The sequence below is a fragment of the Crinia signifera genome, chromosome 1, assembly GCF_055691185.1.
Source record: "Crinia signifera chromosome 1, ASM5569118v1, whole genome shotgun sequence".
In the NCBI taxonomy this organism is placed as follows: domain Eukaryota; kingdom Metazoa; phylum Chordata; class Amphibia; order Anura; family Myobatrachidae; genus Crinia; species Crinia signifera.
The window spans coordinates 324,459,156-324,478,863 of NC_139217.1; the positions used below are offsets into that span (position 1 = coordinate 324,459,156).

General features: G+C 42.7%; 1 protein-coding gene across 1 annotated transcript in view; it reads right to left on the reverse strand.

Annotated features, from left to right (window-relative positions):
- The window catches only part of PSME1 (proteasome activator subunit 1), a 25,687-nt gene extending 6,664 nt beyond the window's left edge, over window positions 1–19,023 (reverse strand). Inside the window, exons 1-5 of the mRNA XM_083188120.1 lie at window positions 18,824–19,023; window positions 10,184–10,216; window positions 10,016–10,078; window positions 8,258–8,353; window positions 7,090–7,135 (exon numbers count right to left, since the gene is read on the reverse strand). Of these exons, the coding sequence (XP_083044246.1) occupies window positions 7,090–7,135; window positions 8,258–8,353; window positions 10,016–10,078; window positions 10,184–10,216; window positions 18,824–18,862 (277 nt within the window). The 5' untranslated portion in view covers window positions 18,863–19,023. The remainder of the gene's footprint in view (window positions 1–7,089; window positions 7,136–8,257; window positions 8,354–10,015; window positions 10,079–10,183; window positions 10,217–18,823) is intronic.
- Window positions 19,024–19,708: the final 685 nt, after the last annotated feature.

Below are 19,708 nucleotides of genomic sequence, written 5' to 3' on the forward strand. Positions count from 1 at the left end.
CTGCACTGCAGACGCCATTCCGGTCTGGAATAGCGTGCAGTGCGGTCACCGTACCTCCCTGCCGCCATACTGACCAGAACCTTGCTCCATAGCTTGCTCCATACTTACCTGATCGCTGCTTCATCACTGCTTCCTGGATCCTGTTACTACTTGTGCCTTCCTGTGAAATTGTGCTGCTGCAGTGTACTAGCTAGATAGATAGAGAGATAGAGAGATAGAGAGATAGAGAGAGATAGAGAGAGATAGAGAGAGATAGAGAGAGATAGAGAGAGATAGTGTCAGAGAGTGCTGATCGCTGCTTCATCACTGCTTCCTGGATCCTGTTGCTACTTGTGCCTTCCTGTGAAATTGTGCTGCTGCAGTGTACTAGCTAGATAGAGAGATAGATAGAGAGATAGAGAGAGATAGAGAGAGAGAGATAGATAGAGAGGCCTAGTGACAGAGTGCTATATTTTGTGCTGCTGCAGTGTGATAGTTATAGAGAGATAGAGAGAGATAGAGAGAGATAGTGTCAGAGAGTGCTATATTTTGTGCTGCTGCAGTGTGATATAGTTATAGATAGAGAGAGATAGAGAGAGAGAGATAGATAGAGAGGCCTAGTGACAGAGTGCTATATTTTGTGCTGCTGCAGTGTGATAGTTATAGAGAGATAGAGAGAGAGAGATAGAGAGAGATAGTGACAGATTGTGCTATATATTTTTGATATAACTGACTGCTGCCCCCTCCTTTTGTGCTGATCAGTATAAATTAACTGATCAGCAACTTTTTGGGGGCGCAGGTTTTTTTTTATATATAGATATACCTGTCAGTGCTGCTGCTGCAGTGTCATAGAGTGATAGATAGTGAGAGATAGAGAGATAGAGAGAGATAGTGACAGAGAGTGATAGAGAGTGCTAAATTTTTTGTCTGCTGCCCCCGCCTTTTGTGCTGATCACTATATCTGAGGTGATCAGCAACTTTTTTGGGGGTACAGAGGTTTTTTTTTTTTTATATATACCTGTCAGTTGCACCAAAGGTTGTGCACCTGCTGCACCTCACTGGTAATCAGTGTCGCATCACTGATCACCTTTTTTTTTTTTGTGTGTGTGCTGTGGGGTCTTTTTTTAATTTTTTTTTTACACACACTGTGATTTTGTGGGTGTCCTGTGGCCGCTGTGCGCTGATCAGTGACGTACATCACTGATCATCTTTTTCGGTACAGGGTTGATCTATATATTTTTTTTTTTGATCAAATTCCTGTTGCCTTTGAGCGCTGTTCAGTGACAGACGTTACTGACCAACATCTGTGCTCAATTTTTGGCGCAGGACCTTTTTTTTTTTTTAACCCCTTAAATTTTTTATTTTTAACCCCTTCATTTTTTTTTTTTTATTGGTATAAAGTATTTTTTTTTTTTCTGCACCACATACACACTACACACTACATACCCCCCGGATTGAAATAAAGTTTGTACCCCCCCCCTACACTATACACGTGTTGAAACATTTCACTACCAGTAACACAAAAATAAAAATGGCATCCCAAATGTCCTCCCAAATGTCCTCCCAAATGTCCTCCCAAATGTCCTCCCAGTCATCCAGGAGAATGTATTCAGCGGAGGAGGCATATGCCCTGCTTGCTTCTGACTCTGACACAGCCAGTGATGCAAGCGGGGAATTTGAAGGATTCGCCTTAAGCTCCTCTTCCTCCTCTGGTGATGAGGGACCCCCTCAAAGACGCCCCCGTAGAGCAGCTGAGACCCCCCCCCCAATAATTGATCTCGTATGGACCCCACCACCAGACAATTTTGAGCCCCAGGTTCCTGAGTTTTTGGCCATGCCAGGAATCCAATTTGATTCCACAGGTCTCAGAGAAATTGACTTTTTCAAATTATTTTTCTCTGATGATTTTATAAATTTAATGGTGGACCAAACTAATTTATATGCCCAGCAGTTTATTGCTCAAAACCCCACGTCATCATTTGCTAGGTGGACCCCTGTAGATGCAGTAGAGATGATGACGTTTTGGGGTCTGGTGTTTCATATGGGCATAGTAAAAAAGCCAGAAATTAGGCAATATTGGAGTACAGATGTTCTGTACAGTACTCCATTTTACCGTATGGCCATGCCCCGGACTCGATTTGAGACAATTCTTAAATTTATACATTACACCGATAATGCACAGTGCCCACCCAGAGATGATCCCACCTTTGACCGGCTATTCAAAGTCAGGCCGGTCATTGATCATTTCAGTGCCAAATTTGAAGAGGTGTACATCCCTGAAAAATTTATTTGTATCGACGAGTCCCTTATACATTTTAAAGGAAGGGTTAAATTCCGCCAGTACCTTCCCAGTAAGAGGGCAAGGTATGGCATAAAAATGTACAAACTGTGTGAAAGCACCTCAGGGTACACCCACAGGTTTAGGGTTTATGAAGGGAAGGATTCAAGAATTGAACCGCCAGAATGCCCCCCCTCCCTCATAGGTGTTAGTGGGAAAATTGTCTGGGATTTAGTGCACCCCTTCCTGGATAAAGGTTATCACCTCTATGTGGATAACTTTTACACCAGCATCCCCCTGTTTAAGGCCCTTGGTTCAAGAGGTACAGCAGCTTGCGGTACTGTGCGCAAGAACCAAAGAGGCCTCCCAAAAACGCACATTGCCCAAGTAATGAGAAGGGGTGAAAGCAGGGGAATATGCACCGAAAATATGTTGTTGGTCAAATATAAGGACAAGAGGGATGTCCTTATACTGACAACAATTCACGGAGACAGTACCACCTCCGTCCCTGTACGAGGTACCAGTACCCACACCTCCAAACCTAATTGTATCCTGGATTACAATAGGTACATGGGCGGAGTGGATCTTTCAGATCAGGTACTGAAGCCGTACAGTGCCCTGCGGAAAACAAAAATCTGGTACAAGAAGGTGGCCGTGTATATCATCCAGATGGCACTGTATAACGCTTACGTGCTATTCCGTTCTACCGGCCAGAGGGGGACATTTATGCACTTTCAAGAGGAAGTCATAAAGGGCCTAATATTTGGGAACCAGCAGGCAGAGGGCCCCAGTACTTCTAGTACTGGCCCCCGTATTGTACCAGGGCAGCATTTTCCTGATGAAATCCCCTCCACTGGAAAAAAGGGCAGGACACAAAAAAGGTGCAAAGTTTGCTATAAAAAGGGAATAAGAAAGCAAACTATTTTCCAGTGTGACACTTGCCCCGACAAACCCGGCCTATGTATAAAGGAGTGTTTTAAAATATACCACACATCTATGGAATATTAGGTTCATAATTTCACCGTGCTTCGGGGGTCTTGCTAATGCCACATAGCACCCACCATTCATTCCACCAGAATCTGAGCCGCAAAATCCAAAAATCACTCCTTCCCTTCTGAGTCCTGCCATGCACCCAACTGGTATTTTTTGGTCACATGTGAGGCATTGCCGTACTCGGGAGAAATTGGGGCACATATTTTGGGGTGCTTTGTCTCCTTCATTCCTTGTGAAAATGACAAATTTGGAGCCAGAACTGCATTTTTGTGTAAAAAAATGTAATTTTTCATGTTCACTGCCCACTTGTATCAAAATTGGTGAAACCCCTGGGGGTTTGAAATGTACACTATACCCCTAGATGAATTCCCTGAGGGGTGTAGTTTGCAAAATGGGGTCACTTGTGGGGGGGTTCCACTGTATTGGTGCTTTGGGGGTCTTGCTAATGCGACATAGCACCCACCATCATTCCACCAGAATTTGTGCTGCAAAATCCAAATATCACTCCTTCCCTTCTGAGTCCTGCCACTTTTTGGTCACACATGAGGCATTGCCGTACTCGGGAGAAATTGGGGCACAGATTTTGGGGTGCTTTGTCTCCTTCATTCCTTCTGAAAATGAAAAATTTTGAGCCAGAACTGCATTTTTGTGTAAAAAAATGTAATTTTTCATTTTCACTGCCCACTTGTATCAAAATTGGTGAAACCCCTGGGGGTTTTAAATGTACACTATACCCCTAGATGAATTCCCTGAGGGGTGTAGTTTGCAAAATGGGGTGACTTGTGGGGGGGTTCCACTGTATTGGTGCAACATAGCACCCACCATTCATTCCACCAGAATATGTGCTGCAAAATCCAAAAATCACTCCTTCCCTTCTGAGTCCTGCCATGCACCCAACTGGTATTTTTTGGTCACATGTGAGGCATTGCCGTACTCGGGAGAAATTGGGGCACAGATTTTGGGGTGCTTTTTCTCCTTCATACCTTCTGAAAATGAAAAATTTTGAGCCAGAACTGCATTTTTGTGTAAAAAAATGTAATTTTTCATTTTCACTGCCCACTTGTATCAAAATTGGTGAAACCCCTGGGGGTTTGAAATGTACACTATACCCCTAGATGAATTCCCTGAGGGGTGTAGTTTGCAAAATGGGGTCACTTGTGGGGGGGTTCCACTGTATTGGTGCTTGGGGGGTCTTGCTAATGCGACATAGCACCCACCAAAATTCCACCAGAATCTGAGCTGCAAAATCCAAAAATCACTCCTTCCCTTTTGAGTCCTGCCATGCACCCAACTGGTATTTTTTGGTCACATGTGAGGCATTGCCGTACTCGGGAGAAATTGGGGCACATATTTTGGGGTGCTTTTTCTCCTTCATACCTTCTGAAAATGAAAAATTTTGAGCCAGAACTGCATTTTTGTGTAAAAAATGTAATTTTTCATGTTCACTGCCCACTTGTATCAAAATTGGTGAAACCCCTGGGGGTTTGAAATGTACACTATACCCCTAGATGAATTCCCTGAGGGGTGTAGTTTTCAAAATGGGGTGACTTGTGGGGGGGTTCCACTGTATTGGTGCTTGGGGGGTCTTGCTAATGCGACATAGCACCCACCAAAATTCCACCAGAATCTGAGCCGCAAAATCCAAAAATCACTCCTTCCGTTCTGAGTCCTGCCATGCACCCAACTGGTATTTTTTGGTCACATGTGAGGCATTGCCGTACTCGGGAGAAATTGGGGCACATATTTTGGGGTGCTTTTTCTCCTTCATACCTTCTGAAAATGAAAAATTTTGAGCCAGAACTGCATTTTTGTGTAAAAAAATGTAATTTTTCATTTTCACTGCCCACTTGTATCAAAATTGGTGAAACCCCTGGGGGTTTGAAATGTACACTATACCCCTAGATGAATTCCCTGAGGGGTGTAGTTTTAAAAATGGGGTGACTTGTGGGGGGGTTCCACTGTATTGGTGCTTGGGGGGTCTTGCTAATGCGACATAGCACCCACCAAAATTCCACCAGAATCTGAGCTGCAAAATCCAAAAATCACTCCTTCCCTTTTGAGTCCTGCCATGCACCCAACTGGTATTTTTTGGTCACATGTGAGGCATTGCCGTACTCGGGAGAAATTGGGGCACAGATTTTGGGGTGCTTTTTCTCCTTCATACCTTCTGAAAATGAAAAATTTTGAGCCAGAACTGCATTTTTGTGTAAAAAATGTAATTTTTCATGTTCACTGCCCACTTGTATCAAAATTGGTGAAACCCCTGGGGGTTTGAAATGTACACTATACCCCTAGATGAATTCCCTGAGGGGTGTAGTTTTCAAAATGGGGTGACTTGTGGGGGGGTTCCACTGTATTGGTGCTTGGGGGGTCTTGCTAATGCGACATAGCACCCACCAAAATTCCACCAGAATCTGAGCTGCAAAATCCAAAAATCACTCCTTCCGTTCTGAGTCCTGCCATGCACCCAACTGGTATTTTTTGGTCACATGTGAGGCATTGCCGTACTCGGGAGAAATTGGGGCACAGATTTTGGGGTGCTTTGTCTCCTTCATACCTTCTGAAAATGACAAATTTGGAGCCAGAACTGCATTTTTGTGTAAAAAAAATAATTTTTCATTTTCACTGCCCAGTTGTACCACAATTGGTGAAACCCCTGGGGGTTTGAAATGTACACTATACCCCTAGATGAATTCCCTGAGGGGTGTAGTTTGCAAAATGGGGTCACTTGTGGGGGGGTTCCTAACTTTTAGCATCTTATGGTGCCTTGAAACCTACATGGTGCCTAAAAAATAATCTCATAAAAAGGAGGCTCCAAAATCAAGTAGGTGCTCCTTCTATTATGAAGCCTGTGGTTTGGTCACCGTGCACACTAGGGCCACATATAGGATATTTATGAAAACAAAAGAATTGGGGGAATCAATTTTTAGTCACATTTCTCTAGTAAAATGTACTGTGTTCCTTATAAAAATGTATTAAAATTGCAAATCTGCAAAAAAAAAGAAATTTTGAAATTTCACCTGCACTTTGTTTTAATTCCTGTGAAACACCTAAAGGGTTAACAAACTTCCAAAATGCTGTTTTGAATACTGTGAGGGGTGCAGTTTTTGAAATGGCATCATTTATGGGGGTGTCTCACATACAAGTCCCTCAAAGTTACATCAGAACTGAACTGGTCCCTAAAAAAATCAGTGTTTGAAATTTTCTTGAAAATTTGAGAATTTGCTATTCATATTGTAAGCCTCCTAGTGTCCCAAAAAATTAAAAGGAAGTTGAAATAATGATGTCAACATAAAGTAGACATATGGCCTATGTTAGTTATTCACTATTTTGAGTGGTAAGATTATTTGTCTCACAAGCAGAAAATTTAACATTTTGCAAATCGCTAAATTTTCCATTTTTTCACGATATTTTGGTATTTTTCACAAAAAAACACAGACTGTATCGACCCAAATTTACCACTAATTTGAAGTACAATGTGTCACGAGAAAACAATCTCAAAATCACTGGGATAAGTAAAAGCAAAAAAAAGTTATACCCACTTAAGTGAGACATGTCAGATTTGAAAAAAAGGGCTCTGTCAGGAACGCAAAAACTGGCTCTGTCAGGAAGGGGTTAATATTCCCGCTGGGTCTTGTAGGTGTAGATGCAGCATCAAATTATGATCAAAAGCTTACAACCATGTTCGATCTCCATTTGAAGTCTATGCAATACCAATTTGATTTTGTCGATATAGTCAAAATTTAATGATAAATCTCACCGTGTGTACACATCAAACAGAACACTCCCTATCAAATGGCTCCTAAAACTATAGCCCAGTTTTCCGAAACCATCTTTACCTTTCTCCTCTTCATCATCTTTCTTTTTGTCATCTTTTTCTTTCTTCTAAATGATAAAGAAAAAGTATGAATTTTTTTTTCTTCCATAGGTCCATTAAACTTAAATTTTTTATTATCATATATTATGTTGTGACATCACACAACTACTAGGGGAGCAGGAAGATGTACAAGGTTCTATGTAGGCAAGGCAAGTTGTAAAGTTGCCATCAAGGCAGAGATCGTGACCCCCCCTCATTATGAGCCCTTGGTGCCACCATTCTCCTCATTACAGTATTGTCTGGTACGCCTAATTTCCATAAGAGATGAATGAAGACTTGAACAGAGGAGCAAGCTGCCTAGCTACATTCCAGCAGTTGATGCAGTTCTAGGAGAAACTAAAAGTAATAATGATCATGAGACAATAGAATACTTGGATTGCCTATTAAAAAGACAACATTTAATATGCCATTTGTCTCTTTCAGCCACTATCAATACGAAAGCTATATTATATATTCTGCAGACAAGTTGGAACTAGAAAGAGCCCTCACACTTCTATAGCTGACTTTTAACCCCTTGAGTGGTAGGTTTTGCTGGGGCAGGACAAACCTACCAGGGCAGGTTTGTCCTGCCCCAGCAAAACCTACCACAGTTGGAAGCCCCCCTCCCTCACCTCTGCTCCGGTGTTAGTACGCCGGAGCTTCCCTGCCTGGGTGAGGTTTGCAGGGGCTCGGGAGGACTCAGGTGCCTGAGCGCTCCCCAGTCCCCCGTAGCCTGCCGCCTACGTCATTGCTATTAAAAGTATGGCAGAAGGCGGCTGGGGAAGCGGGGTTAGAAGAGCTTCGGCGTGCGATCGCCGGAGCACAGGTGATGGGAGGGTTGGGGGAATGACTGGGGGGGCTCTAGAGGTGCACACCTGGACACCACTGGCGCGCACCTATTTCATATTTGTGGTATGCCCGTAAATTTTCCGGGACAGCCTGCTGCGGCAGCGCAGCTGAGCCCGAGAATTTTCCGGGCATACCACTCAAGGGGTTAAAGAACGTTGAGCTGTAGGAATAATCTACGTAATCCCTTTTCCTGCTATCCTGTGGTCAAAAACAACTAAATGGAGCAGAACCTATACTAGTGTAACCAACACGGTGGTGGATTTAATAGAAGCCTTGGATTGATCTGTCCCTGGTACTCTCACCTGTTTCTCTTTTTCTTTCTCCTTCTCAGGGTCTGGTATTGGTATATCCAGCTCAGCTCGCAGTGTTGCCAAATCAGAAACATTCAGCTCTGGAGACTAAGGAAAAACAGTATAAACATGGCAGTAACAAAATCCCTATAGAAGAAAAAAAAAATTGTGGTCCCAAAAGTAATATTGACCTACGCCTGCATACACTGGCAGCACTTCCTGTTGTTTCCTACTGGCTGTTACAGGTTACTACAGATGGAGCCGCTCTCATACCTCGCCGGCAAAGGGATCACACGCACATCAGAGACGCTTGCGTGCCCCATTCTCAGCAATGGATGCGCAAGAGTGAGACACTCCAGATACCAGCGGTTGGCGGGCTGGCGGAAATGGAGAGAGAGACTCCATCTGAATATGAAATGGTTAAGATTTGTTTAAATATAAATTTCAGATTTAGGCATTCGAGTTATTTGTGCTCAAGGGAGGGTTTAAGGGCAGGTTAGAGGCCCCTACCATTAGTGTGATACTCCACAGTGACGAGGGATCACTTTCCAATATTCCTGTTGCAGCTACAGCTTATTAAGATGAGGTAGCCACGGTTGACCCTAACTACAACTCCCAAAATGCTTTGAGGGCAAAGTTAAGCAAGCAAGCAGGAGCATGCACAAAATAAAGGTGGCCATACACTAGAACGATCTCAGGCCTGAAACCCCAAACATCGGCTGGGACCAGGTCTGAATCACCCCATCAGGTTTGTCTTTCACATATTAGACGATACTAAATGACTGACTTTTTCCCTACATTTTGAGTTACCTGTGTAGAACAAGGAATGTGTCTAGCTAATTGGGAAATAGTGTCAAACATAGTATTATATGAACACAATAAAAATCTCTTTTTTATTTCTCATACACTTTCACATACAGTAATTATCTAGTTTCAATTGTTGATAAAGTGGCCATATGTCCATCCTTGGCATTATTATTTAATTTATTTGTTAGAACAAATCTGTACTAGGCCAGAAAGCAAAAATAAGAGAATGATGATCTTAGGGACAATTACAGCTTTCTGTAAAAACAGACATTATAGATCATTTAAATATAAGCATCTAAATGAGTGTCATTTTTTATGTCAAAATACCAAGTGAGTCAATCCAACGGGGGGCAATGTTTTCTCCCCCACAAGTTAGTTATAGCAACTCGCACTTGTTTGCAGTTCCACAAGTCTACGTACAAAATCGAACGAATAAGGGGGAAATTGGGCTGCGAGATGCAATGCCACCACTGACGTGTACGCAGTTGTAATTGCAACTTGCACACTTCACCTTCAAAGTGTATTGACGCCCATGCGTCAAAGTTATAAAGAATTTTGAAAATATTATTTGTATTCGCAAAACAGTTAGTGGTCGGCCTAGTGACTGTCAACCTAGACATTATCTACCCACTATACCGTAACCATGTGCTTTCCCCATGCTGTAAACGGGACCCGGGTCAGATGACCCTGGCTCCCAGTTACACTACAGCCTTACCAGGATCTTTCCCAGGTCTAAAACTTCTCGCTACCAAAGATGGATTTGTGGGCTATGGGGGGGAAACCATTTCCACTTAGCAAAATCCTGTGTTGACACGTTCACATGCAAAAACCCGTTTTTTTTTAGGCAGTGGAAAAGGGGTACAAGTAAATGCTGTTATTAACCCTGAATATTATGCAGATTTCTGAACCCCAGGGTTACAGACAGTAATATATCTATCGTTATTGAGAATGTACCCAACTTACACTGATGAGTTTGTCGAGCTCAGCAATCTTCTGTGGAAATCCCACTGATATCAGCTGATCAGCCTGGGGAAGTAACGGGAACAGTTGAGAGTGTGAGAGTTGAGGGAAGCAAATGACTGACAACACTAATGACAAAACAGACATGGCACTCAAATTACAGCTCCTTACCTCCTTACAGAGTTGACTGCAAAACCCATCCACCTGTAACAAGACAGATGATTAACAGATGGATTAGTTCTAAATGTGATTTTGATCATTGTTTTATATTACAATATTCAGAGTTTGCAGCTCTCCCTGACAGTCCAAGAACAAATACAATTATTATATAAAAGTATAGAAATAGTCAAACTACAATGCCCCATCACAGCAGAATATTCTTAAGATAGACAAACAATAAAATCCATCTCATCCTCATCTATCTATGCCCCTCTCTCCCATATTTCTCTCTCATCTTTATCCCATTGTCTCATCCTCATCTCTCTCTCCTCATTTTTCCCGTTTCTCTCATTCTCATATCTCTATCTTTGTCCTCCATCTTCCTATCTTTCTCTCTAATTCTTATATCTCGCTTTTTTCTACCTCTCTCTCAGCCACATCTCTCTACTCTCTCCTCCTTATCTCACTCTCTCATCCTCATCTCGCTCTCATATCTAGCATTTGTTGAAGAATCCTCAATTGATCAGGATTTACTGCACTGAGAGTCTCAGAATATCCAAGGGAGTTACCCCATTCAGAGGGTGTGACCTTAAAAAAATTGTCAAAAAAACAATCCCCAGAAGGTTGCCAACGTAGAAAGAGGTTAATGTGTTTTGAAACAGCTTGTAGAGGTCAACAAGCCAGAGTTCTATTGGCAGAAATTTCATGATGGGATTGAGCCCAGCTCCAGTAAACTGGGGGGGTATCCTGATAAGGGGCCAGTTGTACTAAGCTTTGCTCCTAATGGGGCCTACACAAGGAGCAATATGCAGGTATTTTCTGAGCGATTTTAAATAATTTCACTAAATCTCTCATAAAATGCCTGCTCATAGCTGTGTGTGTAGGGTCCATAGCCATGTAAATGTGCAGCCCCGCATGTCGGTATCTGGTGCCGATTAATATCAGCCTTGCTGGTTAAATTCTGTAAAGTTGCTCAGAAGAGCCTGCACATCGGCCGCATGTTCGTTGTAGAAGCCGATGAGCAATGGCCTTCATACACCTGCCTGTGCTGGGATTATCTTCACATCATCAGGTGGTTCAGGCACCTAATATAGCCTTGAGGTAGACCACCAGCACGCCATATTGGCCTAAGCAAGCTTTTACATGGATTTAATTTTCTTATAAAATGTGTGTGTGTGTAAAGCCCCGTACGCACGTGGGGAGATATATTTCTCAGGAATATATTGCTAGCAATACAATGCTGAGCAATATATTGCCCAGTGTCTCCTTTGCATCAGCGACCAGAGATGGTCGCTGATGAAAAGGAACCTCTGCTGGGGGAGCCGCAGAGGCAATTAGCTGGTCGCAGGAGCAAGCTCCTGCGACCAGCGATTACAATGGGGCAGAAAACGGGAGTGCGCACCCGGCGATTTATCGCTGTTGCGCACTCCAATCACTGGCAATATGGTCGCCTGCGACCATATTCCCAGCGATTATAGCCCCTATCGCCCCTGTGTGTACACAGCATAAGGCTTCTGTAATTTAAATAAAAATCATCCAAAAAGATCGGCAAGAGAAGTGTTATATATTATGTATCAAGTGTGTATTATGTATCCCTGGAAGGGATTCCCTTTCCCCTTGTAATTTTTTCCCTTTTCCCTTTTTGTTTTTTTCTCTTTTTGTGCTTTCTTGACATTTTGTCTATCTATATATCCATTGATGATTTTTTTTGTATGTATAAGGAAAAATATAATAAAGATTTAAAGTAAAAAAAGAAATTTCTTTCACTAACAATGTAGTGTAGTAAACGTATTTTGAAGTCTTAATTATAAAGAGCACTTAATTGACATTACTTTAGTGTTAAAACTAGGAGTATATACAATCTTATATAAGTAATAATAATAATAATAATACTTTATTTATAAAATTATTTTAGTACTTTTTAGTAGAGTATGAGGCAGACATCTTGGTTAATTTTTAACAGTAGATAATATGATCTACCATTATGCTTTGGGATGTGTGGAAATATACCAAAGTGCCAAGAAGCAACCCATGCAAACATGGGATATACACACAAACCCCATACAGGGCACTAGTCGGGAATCAAACTCTTGACCCCAGTTCTACAATATTGTATGTACATACATATCTATCTATCTATCTATCTATCTATCGCTTAATGCTGTATCAAGACAACAATACAATCTAAACATTTTTCACACAATAAAACAGTGGCTTATTCAGACTGGCTTCTGCCAGGGCCAGGTAATCCGCATTCAGAATGGGATCATTGGATAGACATACATTAGATCTCCAAGCATGTAAATCACTGAAGGTCCACCTAAGCACAAATGACCAGGTTAATGCTGAAGTCATGGCCGTAAAAGAAGAATTTAGGAAGTAAGGAACCGCTCTAAAACAGGTGGCAACCACTGTAACTTTTTCAGAAGTATTGCCAGTACACCAAGGGGAAGATTGAAGTTTCTGATTCTCAGAGTTCTATGTTTGGCTAAGGAATTGGTGCAATGAGGAGAGATTTGGATATTTAGGTCAAAGTCAAGCTACAGATGGGTCTTGTCCCATCTTGGCAGGGGATGGCGCTGGCGTCGCCAGCCGCCATCCCCCACCAGCGCCATGGCGATGGTGAGAAGGGGGCGCGCGCGTCCCCTTCCGATGGCGCTTCCATCCGTTCCCCCGGGGTCCCCGCCGCCTGCCCGCATCCCCCCCCTAACCCCCCCTAACCCTGTCCGTCTCCCTGAGGGTGAGACGGACAGGGTTTCCGTCGCGCTGGCTACGGAGACTGAGACGCGCGTGTCTCAGTGCATTCGCTGGCGTGGCTGCTGGCGGGTCGCCAGCGCAGACGCCATGGCGACCTGCCAGCAAGGATGGGACCTGACCCATCTGTACCTGGCAAGACAGAGCCTTATATAAAAGTGATGGCCTGCACCCATCTTGAAGGGGAACGAGAATATTAAGTGAGATGTTTGGAAGCTTCATCAGCAACTATTTAAACTAGCAGAGGGGGGCAGTTAACCAAATAAAAATGAAGAAATCTGCTCCCCCAACCTAGAGGTATTGTCTCTGCAGGCAAATGGAAAAGGAAGCCTATCCAATGCAACAGAAGATAATGCCGATCAAAACCGAATAGATATAGGCAAAAAGATGAACATAGCTAGCACCAGGAGAAGCACAAACAAAACTTTAAGTATTGTGTATGCAAAAAAGTTGGCCTTTAAGAAATTTAAGCAGACGCAGAATAATGAGGACAAAGAGGTGTATCTTGTTAGACAGAAAGAGGCTAAGAAGGTAATCAGATGTGGCCAGATATGGCTGAAGAGGAAATGGCCCAGTCAGTGGGTAAAGGGGGGGTAAACTTTTTTTTTTTTTTTAGGTATATAAAAGTGAAAGGAGAAAAACAAAAAGTGGAATAATAACTAAAGACAAAAAGTGGAAGTCTTCTTGAGGGGGACAGACAATGTAATAGCAGATCATATTAATAATTATTTCTGAGGGAGAAACAAGTACATTTACAGAGGAGAAAGTCCTCACAGAACTCTCAAAACTGAAAGTGGATAAATCAATGGGGCCAGATGGGATACATCCAAGGATTCTAAAAGAGCTTAAAGGGGAGCTGATAAAACCAATAACATAATTATTCAACCAGTCACTAGCTACTGGAGTAATCCCAGAGGACTGGAAAACAGTGAATGTAGTCCCACTGCACAAAAGTGGAAGAAAGGAAGAGGTAAGCAACTATCGACCAGTGAGCCTTACATCAGTAGTAGGGAAATTGATGGAAACACTCTTAAAACAAAGAGTTGTAGAAGGTCCCAAAACCAGCAATTTACAGGATCCAAAACAGCATGGGTTTACTGGGGGAAGATCATGTCAAACAAATCTTATTGACTTTTTTGACTGGGTGACTAAAGTAATAGATCAAGGTGGGGCTGTAGATGTAGCTTATCTAGACTTTAGTAAGGCTTTTGACACTGTCCCACATCGCAGACTTAATTAAATTTGAAAGCTTGGGATTGGATTTTAAGATAGTTGAATGGATAAGATCATGGTTGCAGGACAGAAAACAGAGTTGTAGTAAACGGAGTACAGTCAAAGGAGGGAAAGGTTACAAGTGGGGTACCCCAGGGATCTGTACTTGGACCAGTGCTTTTTAATATCTTTATTGGTGATATTGCAAATGGAATTGAGGGTAAAAATGTGCCTTTTTGCACATGACACAAAGGTATGCAACAGGGTAGACACACCAGGAGGGGTAAAAAAAATGATTGATGATCTAGGTAGATTAGCGGAATGGTCAAGAGCATGGCAACTACAGTTTAATGCTAAAAAATGCAAAATCATGCACTTGGGTCTCAAAAATCCAAAGACTAAATATAGTATAAATGGCACTAGAATGGAAACTACTGAGGAAGAGAGGGATATAGGGGTCACTATTTCAGGGGACTTAAGGCCCCATACATTAGGCCGACTTGTCCTAGGGACAAGTCGGACCTGATTTCACCCTGCAGCTCCCCGGAGGGTGACACACGATTAGGCACTTGATGTGCCAAATCGCATGGATTTATCATATGCAGTCCCCGGGGAGCTGCAGGAGGAGGGAGCCATGCGGGGGACATCAGCGGGCGGGGATGCCGGCTAATAGAGAGCCGAGCAGGGGGAGGCTGCATAGGGAGCCGGGCAGGAGGAGGCTGTTGCGGTGGGGTGACAGCGGGAGCAGGGCACCAGGCAGGGAGGATGACGCTGGCTGCCGGGCAGCGGTGGGAGCCGGCCCGGGAGGAACAGATAAATAAAAAAAATATATATATATATATATATATATATATATATATTATATATATATATATATATATATATATATAACTAGCAAGCCATTGATTGGCTGGTCTCAGCCAATCAGCGATTGGCTGAGAGAGGTCTCAGCCAATCAATGGCTTGCTAGTCATCTGTATGGGCTTTTTTTTTTTTTTCAAGTTATCTGTTCCTCCCGGCTCCCGCCGCAGCCAGCGTCATCCTCCCTGCCCGGAGCCCTGCTCCCGCTGTCACCCACCACAACAGTTTCAAGTGCCTCCTGCCCGGCTCCCTATGCAGCCTCCTCGGCTCCCTATGCAGCCTCCCCCTGCTCGGCTCTCAATAGCCGGCATCCCCCGCCCACTGTCATCCCCCGCATGGCTCCGGGGCTGGGCTGCACATAAGATTTAGCAAATCTTATGTGCAGCCCTTCCGACCTCCCGACCCCGATCCGATGTGCACGGGGTGTCTGCAAGTGCGATTTGGGCCGATTTCACGGCCTGATTCATCCGAATCGGGTGAAATCGTGCCCAAATCACATAGTGTATGGGGGCCTTTAAAGGCAGCAATGAAGAAGGCAAGTCAGATGCTTGTTTGCATAGTGAGAGGTATCAGCAGTAGAAAGAAGTAATAATGCCACTGTAGGTCAATGGTACGACCTCATATAGAGTATTGTGTTCAGTTCTGGAGGCCATATCTCCAGAAGGATATAAATACATTAGAGACTGTATAAAGAAGGGCAACTAAAATGGTGCATGGCCTACATCACAAAATGTACCAGGAAAGACTAAAAGATCTTAATATGTATAGTATGGAGCAGAGAAGGGAAAGGGGGGACATGATAGAAACTTTCAAGGGCTTTCTCCCACCTGTACAAGGTACAGGTGGGAGACATTCTTCACAGGAAGAGGAGCAGCATAACAAGAGGACATGCACTGAAACTAGAGGGAGGAAGATTCAGGGGAAATCTGAGGATGAATTACCTCACAGAAAGAGTAGTAGATAAGTGGAATAGGCTCCCATCAGAGGTGGTAGAGGCAAATACAGTAGTACAATTAAAACATGTTTGGGATAGGCATATTGATATCCTTACAAAAAAAAATAAGGATCAAATATGGTTTGAGGTAACATGTTTAGAAAAGGGGCAGACTAGATGGCCATGTAGTTCTTATCTGCCGTCAAATTCTATGTTTCTATGAAGGTCGACATGACTGAAAGTTGACAGGTCATTAGGTTGACACAAGCATTATGCTGGCCACACATCAGACCAACCATCCAACCAGTTGCTTGGATGGAATAAAAATATGGTACTGGATGGGAGCAAAGGACAATCAGAAATGTGCTCACAAACTCAAGAGAATGGACAAAAACATTCAGTCGACATGGACAGTAAAAAAGTGTGTCGTGTCTCCTCGCATGGCTCGCTGCACTTGCCACACAACTTTATTCTCCCACCTCACCCTAGTGGATGGTAGGGCATGAAATACCGCCTATCAGCACATGTTGGATCAAACAAAAAGTGAAAAACCCCATGTCGACTTGTAAATGTCGACATTCCCCATGTCGACCTAATAAACTGTCGCCCTTTATGCATGTTGACCTTCAGTGTTTGACCTAATGCTTGGTGACCTAGTGGCCGTACCCCCTGCATTCAAACTCACAGAGCCTGACCTCGCCACTCCATCTATACAGGAGGTGACACACGGCTAAGGGAGGACTGCAAGCAGGGCTATTTTTCAGTAGGCTCCAGCAGGAACTGAGACCCTTATTCTAGTTCACTCTTTCTGACAAAATATTTCATAGATGGACAAAACCATGTGCACTGCAGGTGAGGCAGGTGTAAAACCCCACCCAAATCTAATTATCTCTGCACAAGTAACACCTGCCTCACCTGCAGTGCACATGGTTTTGTTCATCTAAGAATATTTTGTCAGAAAGAGTGAACTAGAATAAGGGCCTCAGTTCCTGCTGGAGCTTACTGAAAAATAGCCCTGACTGCAAGCGTTCATGTAGGACTTATTCTGCACATTGCAGAATGGGTCATGTGCAGACCCACAAACATCGGAGATAAACCACAAGATTTACACATTTTTCTGAATCAGGCCCGCTGTCACTTTGAAAAAGCTGTACCTGTGACAATGAAATGCGTTAGCAGCTGCAAGGCCATTTTACCTAACATTTCCACCCTTGCAATTTACTGGATCTGGACCAGCCGCCTACTATTGGGGACCCTTTCCAGTTGTTCATGCTATACAGTGGGACACCATCTCTGTTTCATCGCCATCAAAAAGGATATCGCTGTCTTATGTATGAGCACCATTAAATGTATATTCCATTTTTAAACTCCTCATTGGAATATTAGCGCTACTTTACTCTTCTTTTTCTGCTGCCAGGTATGCCTGACATGAGGCTTGTGCGTATGCTGCTGGTAAATTCACAAGCACAAGACAGAGCAAATTTGCAGAGGTTTTATAATTGTCTACACTGGAAAAAAGGTTGACACCTGAAAAGGTCAACATGATTTTTCACACCAGAACAAGTGTATCCCATCCCAATGCATGGTTCCCTTCACTCTCCATGCTTCAGCCTCTTTACCGTTCCCAGTCGGAGTCCAACTGGATGACCATAGCCACGTCAACATACTGTTTGTGTCTACATTTTGACCATGTTGACTATATGAATGTTGACCATATAGCGTGAACCTCTTGACCTTTCGACCTAGCCATTGTCAGTCATCCTGACAATAGTCAGTCAGTACCTGACAACACATACACTGACTACACGCAAGAGGTTTGTAGTGATATTTAATCCTCATTCAGTGTGTCATGTAATCCTCATGTTTCTTGCTTTCAGGTGTTGCGCTAGTTGAATTGCAGATCATATTCCTTCGCTTCCTGTATTGTAAGTCTGTTTTCAACATTTTATCATGAGAGAAACAAAATACTTTTCTGAACTTTTACACGTAGTATTATTATTAATTATAATATTAAGCTATTATTTGTATAAGCCACTGTGTACAGTATGTATATATGTCTCACAGCAATGGGGCCACAAGTTTGTTTACCACCAGAGGCTTTATCTGTTTGAAGTTTGTGTGTTCTCCCTTGTTTGTGAGGGTTTTAGTGATGACCAGCAACTGCTTTGCCATTGATTGTAAATGTTTTTCACCATTGGCGATTAACCATAGATGGCAAGCCTTTGGTGGTTAGGCTATGTGCATAGGCAGACTGAGCTGGGCTGACTGTATGTGCATAGTGGGGTTGGAAGTTACTTTCAGAGAGACCTGCTGCGTTCCCTTCTACATACACTGCAGGTATAATAAATATTTGCAGCTAAACCTCCAAAACGGGTGTTTTCACGGAAATAGCCACAAATATTGTTTTATAAATGGGCTCCTTTGTGTCCGTGTAGTAGTAAGTTCTGCAAAATGTAAGTTACATAGATACACAGCATATTTCTCTATCACAGGAAGTTCTGCAAAGTACAATCACACACAGGCCTCATCCTTATGACAAGGCTGTTTTCACAACACTTGTATTAGAGTGTGTATGTGTGTGTAGAACTAGATGCCTCATCCGTATAAAAAGAAAGAAAGAAAGAAAGAAAGAAAGAAAGAAAGAAAGAAAGGAGAGAGAGTGTGTTGTGCAGTTTCATTTAATGTTAATATATGGTCCTGTGACAGTCCCTATAGCAACACTCTTCTCTATCTCCTCATTAATATAATACAGGTGTGTACTATATATGTAAGTGGATGGAGGTCCTGCTGTGTTTGTCTAGTATAAATATGGACCTAAGACGAATGTATACTTACATACAGTATATAATGTATACGTATTTAGAAACAAAAAAAACCACTGTTGCCCTCACCTTGTCTTTAGCTGCTGCGGAAACCTGTAATGTTGCCATGTCTATACAGTGATTACAGGTAGGGAGAATATCCTATGTCCGTCTTCTCTCTATAGTACACGTTACAACAAGAGTCTTTTAAGAGAAAGTGAAAGCAAAGACGAAGCGAAGGGACTTTACAGAAGGAGGAGGAGGAGGCGGGACGATGGCTGTGTCTGTCAGGGGAAGGGAGGGGGTTGGGAGTCAGACATCCATGGGCAGAGGAAAAGGGCAGAAAATAATGTGGAGGGCGATTTAACTGTACATAGAAACAAGGGGATTATAGTCTGTGTAGAACATCAACGTTCAAAGAACAGGAAAATAATGTGATGTCTGGTAAGGAGGGAGTACAGTATATTTTCAGTATAATAACACAGAGCTACAGTAGATGTATTTCTGGACACATGTATGTATGTGCTGCAAAATCATGTTCAAGCGCAATAACAATGTTTCCAAATAAATGGATGACGTTAGAAGTTAATAAAAGAGCTACATTGTAGCTTCCATAAATGCACCAATAGACACAACCCCACCCCCTTGAGCAGGGTATTTTTATTATTACAAAAAAGAGTATTCACTATGCAATGTAATAATATAATAATATGCTGCGCCACTGCTGAGCAAAGTAGACTATACGAGCATCTGCACTTTGATATTACATTTGCATTGCATAGTGAATATTTAAATATCTTTTTTTTTTTTTTTTTTTTTTTTTATTAATAGCTGCATGTTTATTAATAAGCACTTCCACACTGTCACTTTCATACATCCCAACATGACCCTCTCCAGGAGGGACACATTGCTCTGTTTCTGAACTACTCCCTTAATTTATAATTGCCATCACCTGTGTTGAAGGACCTTTCTTAT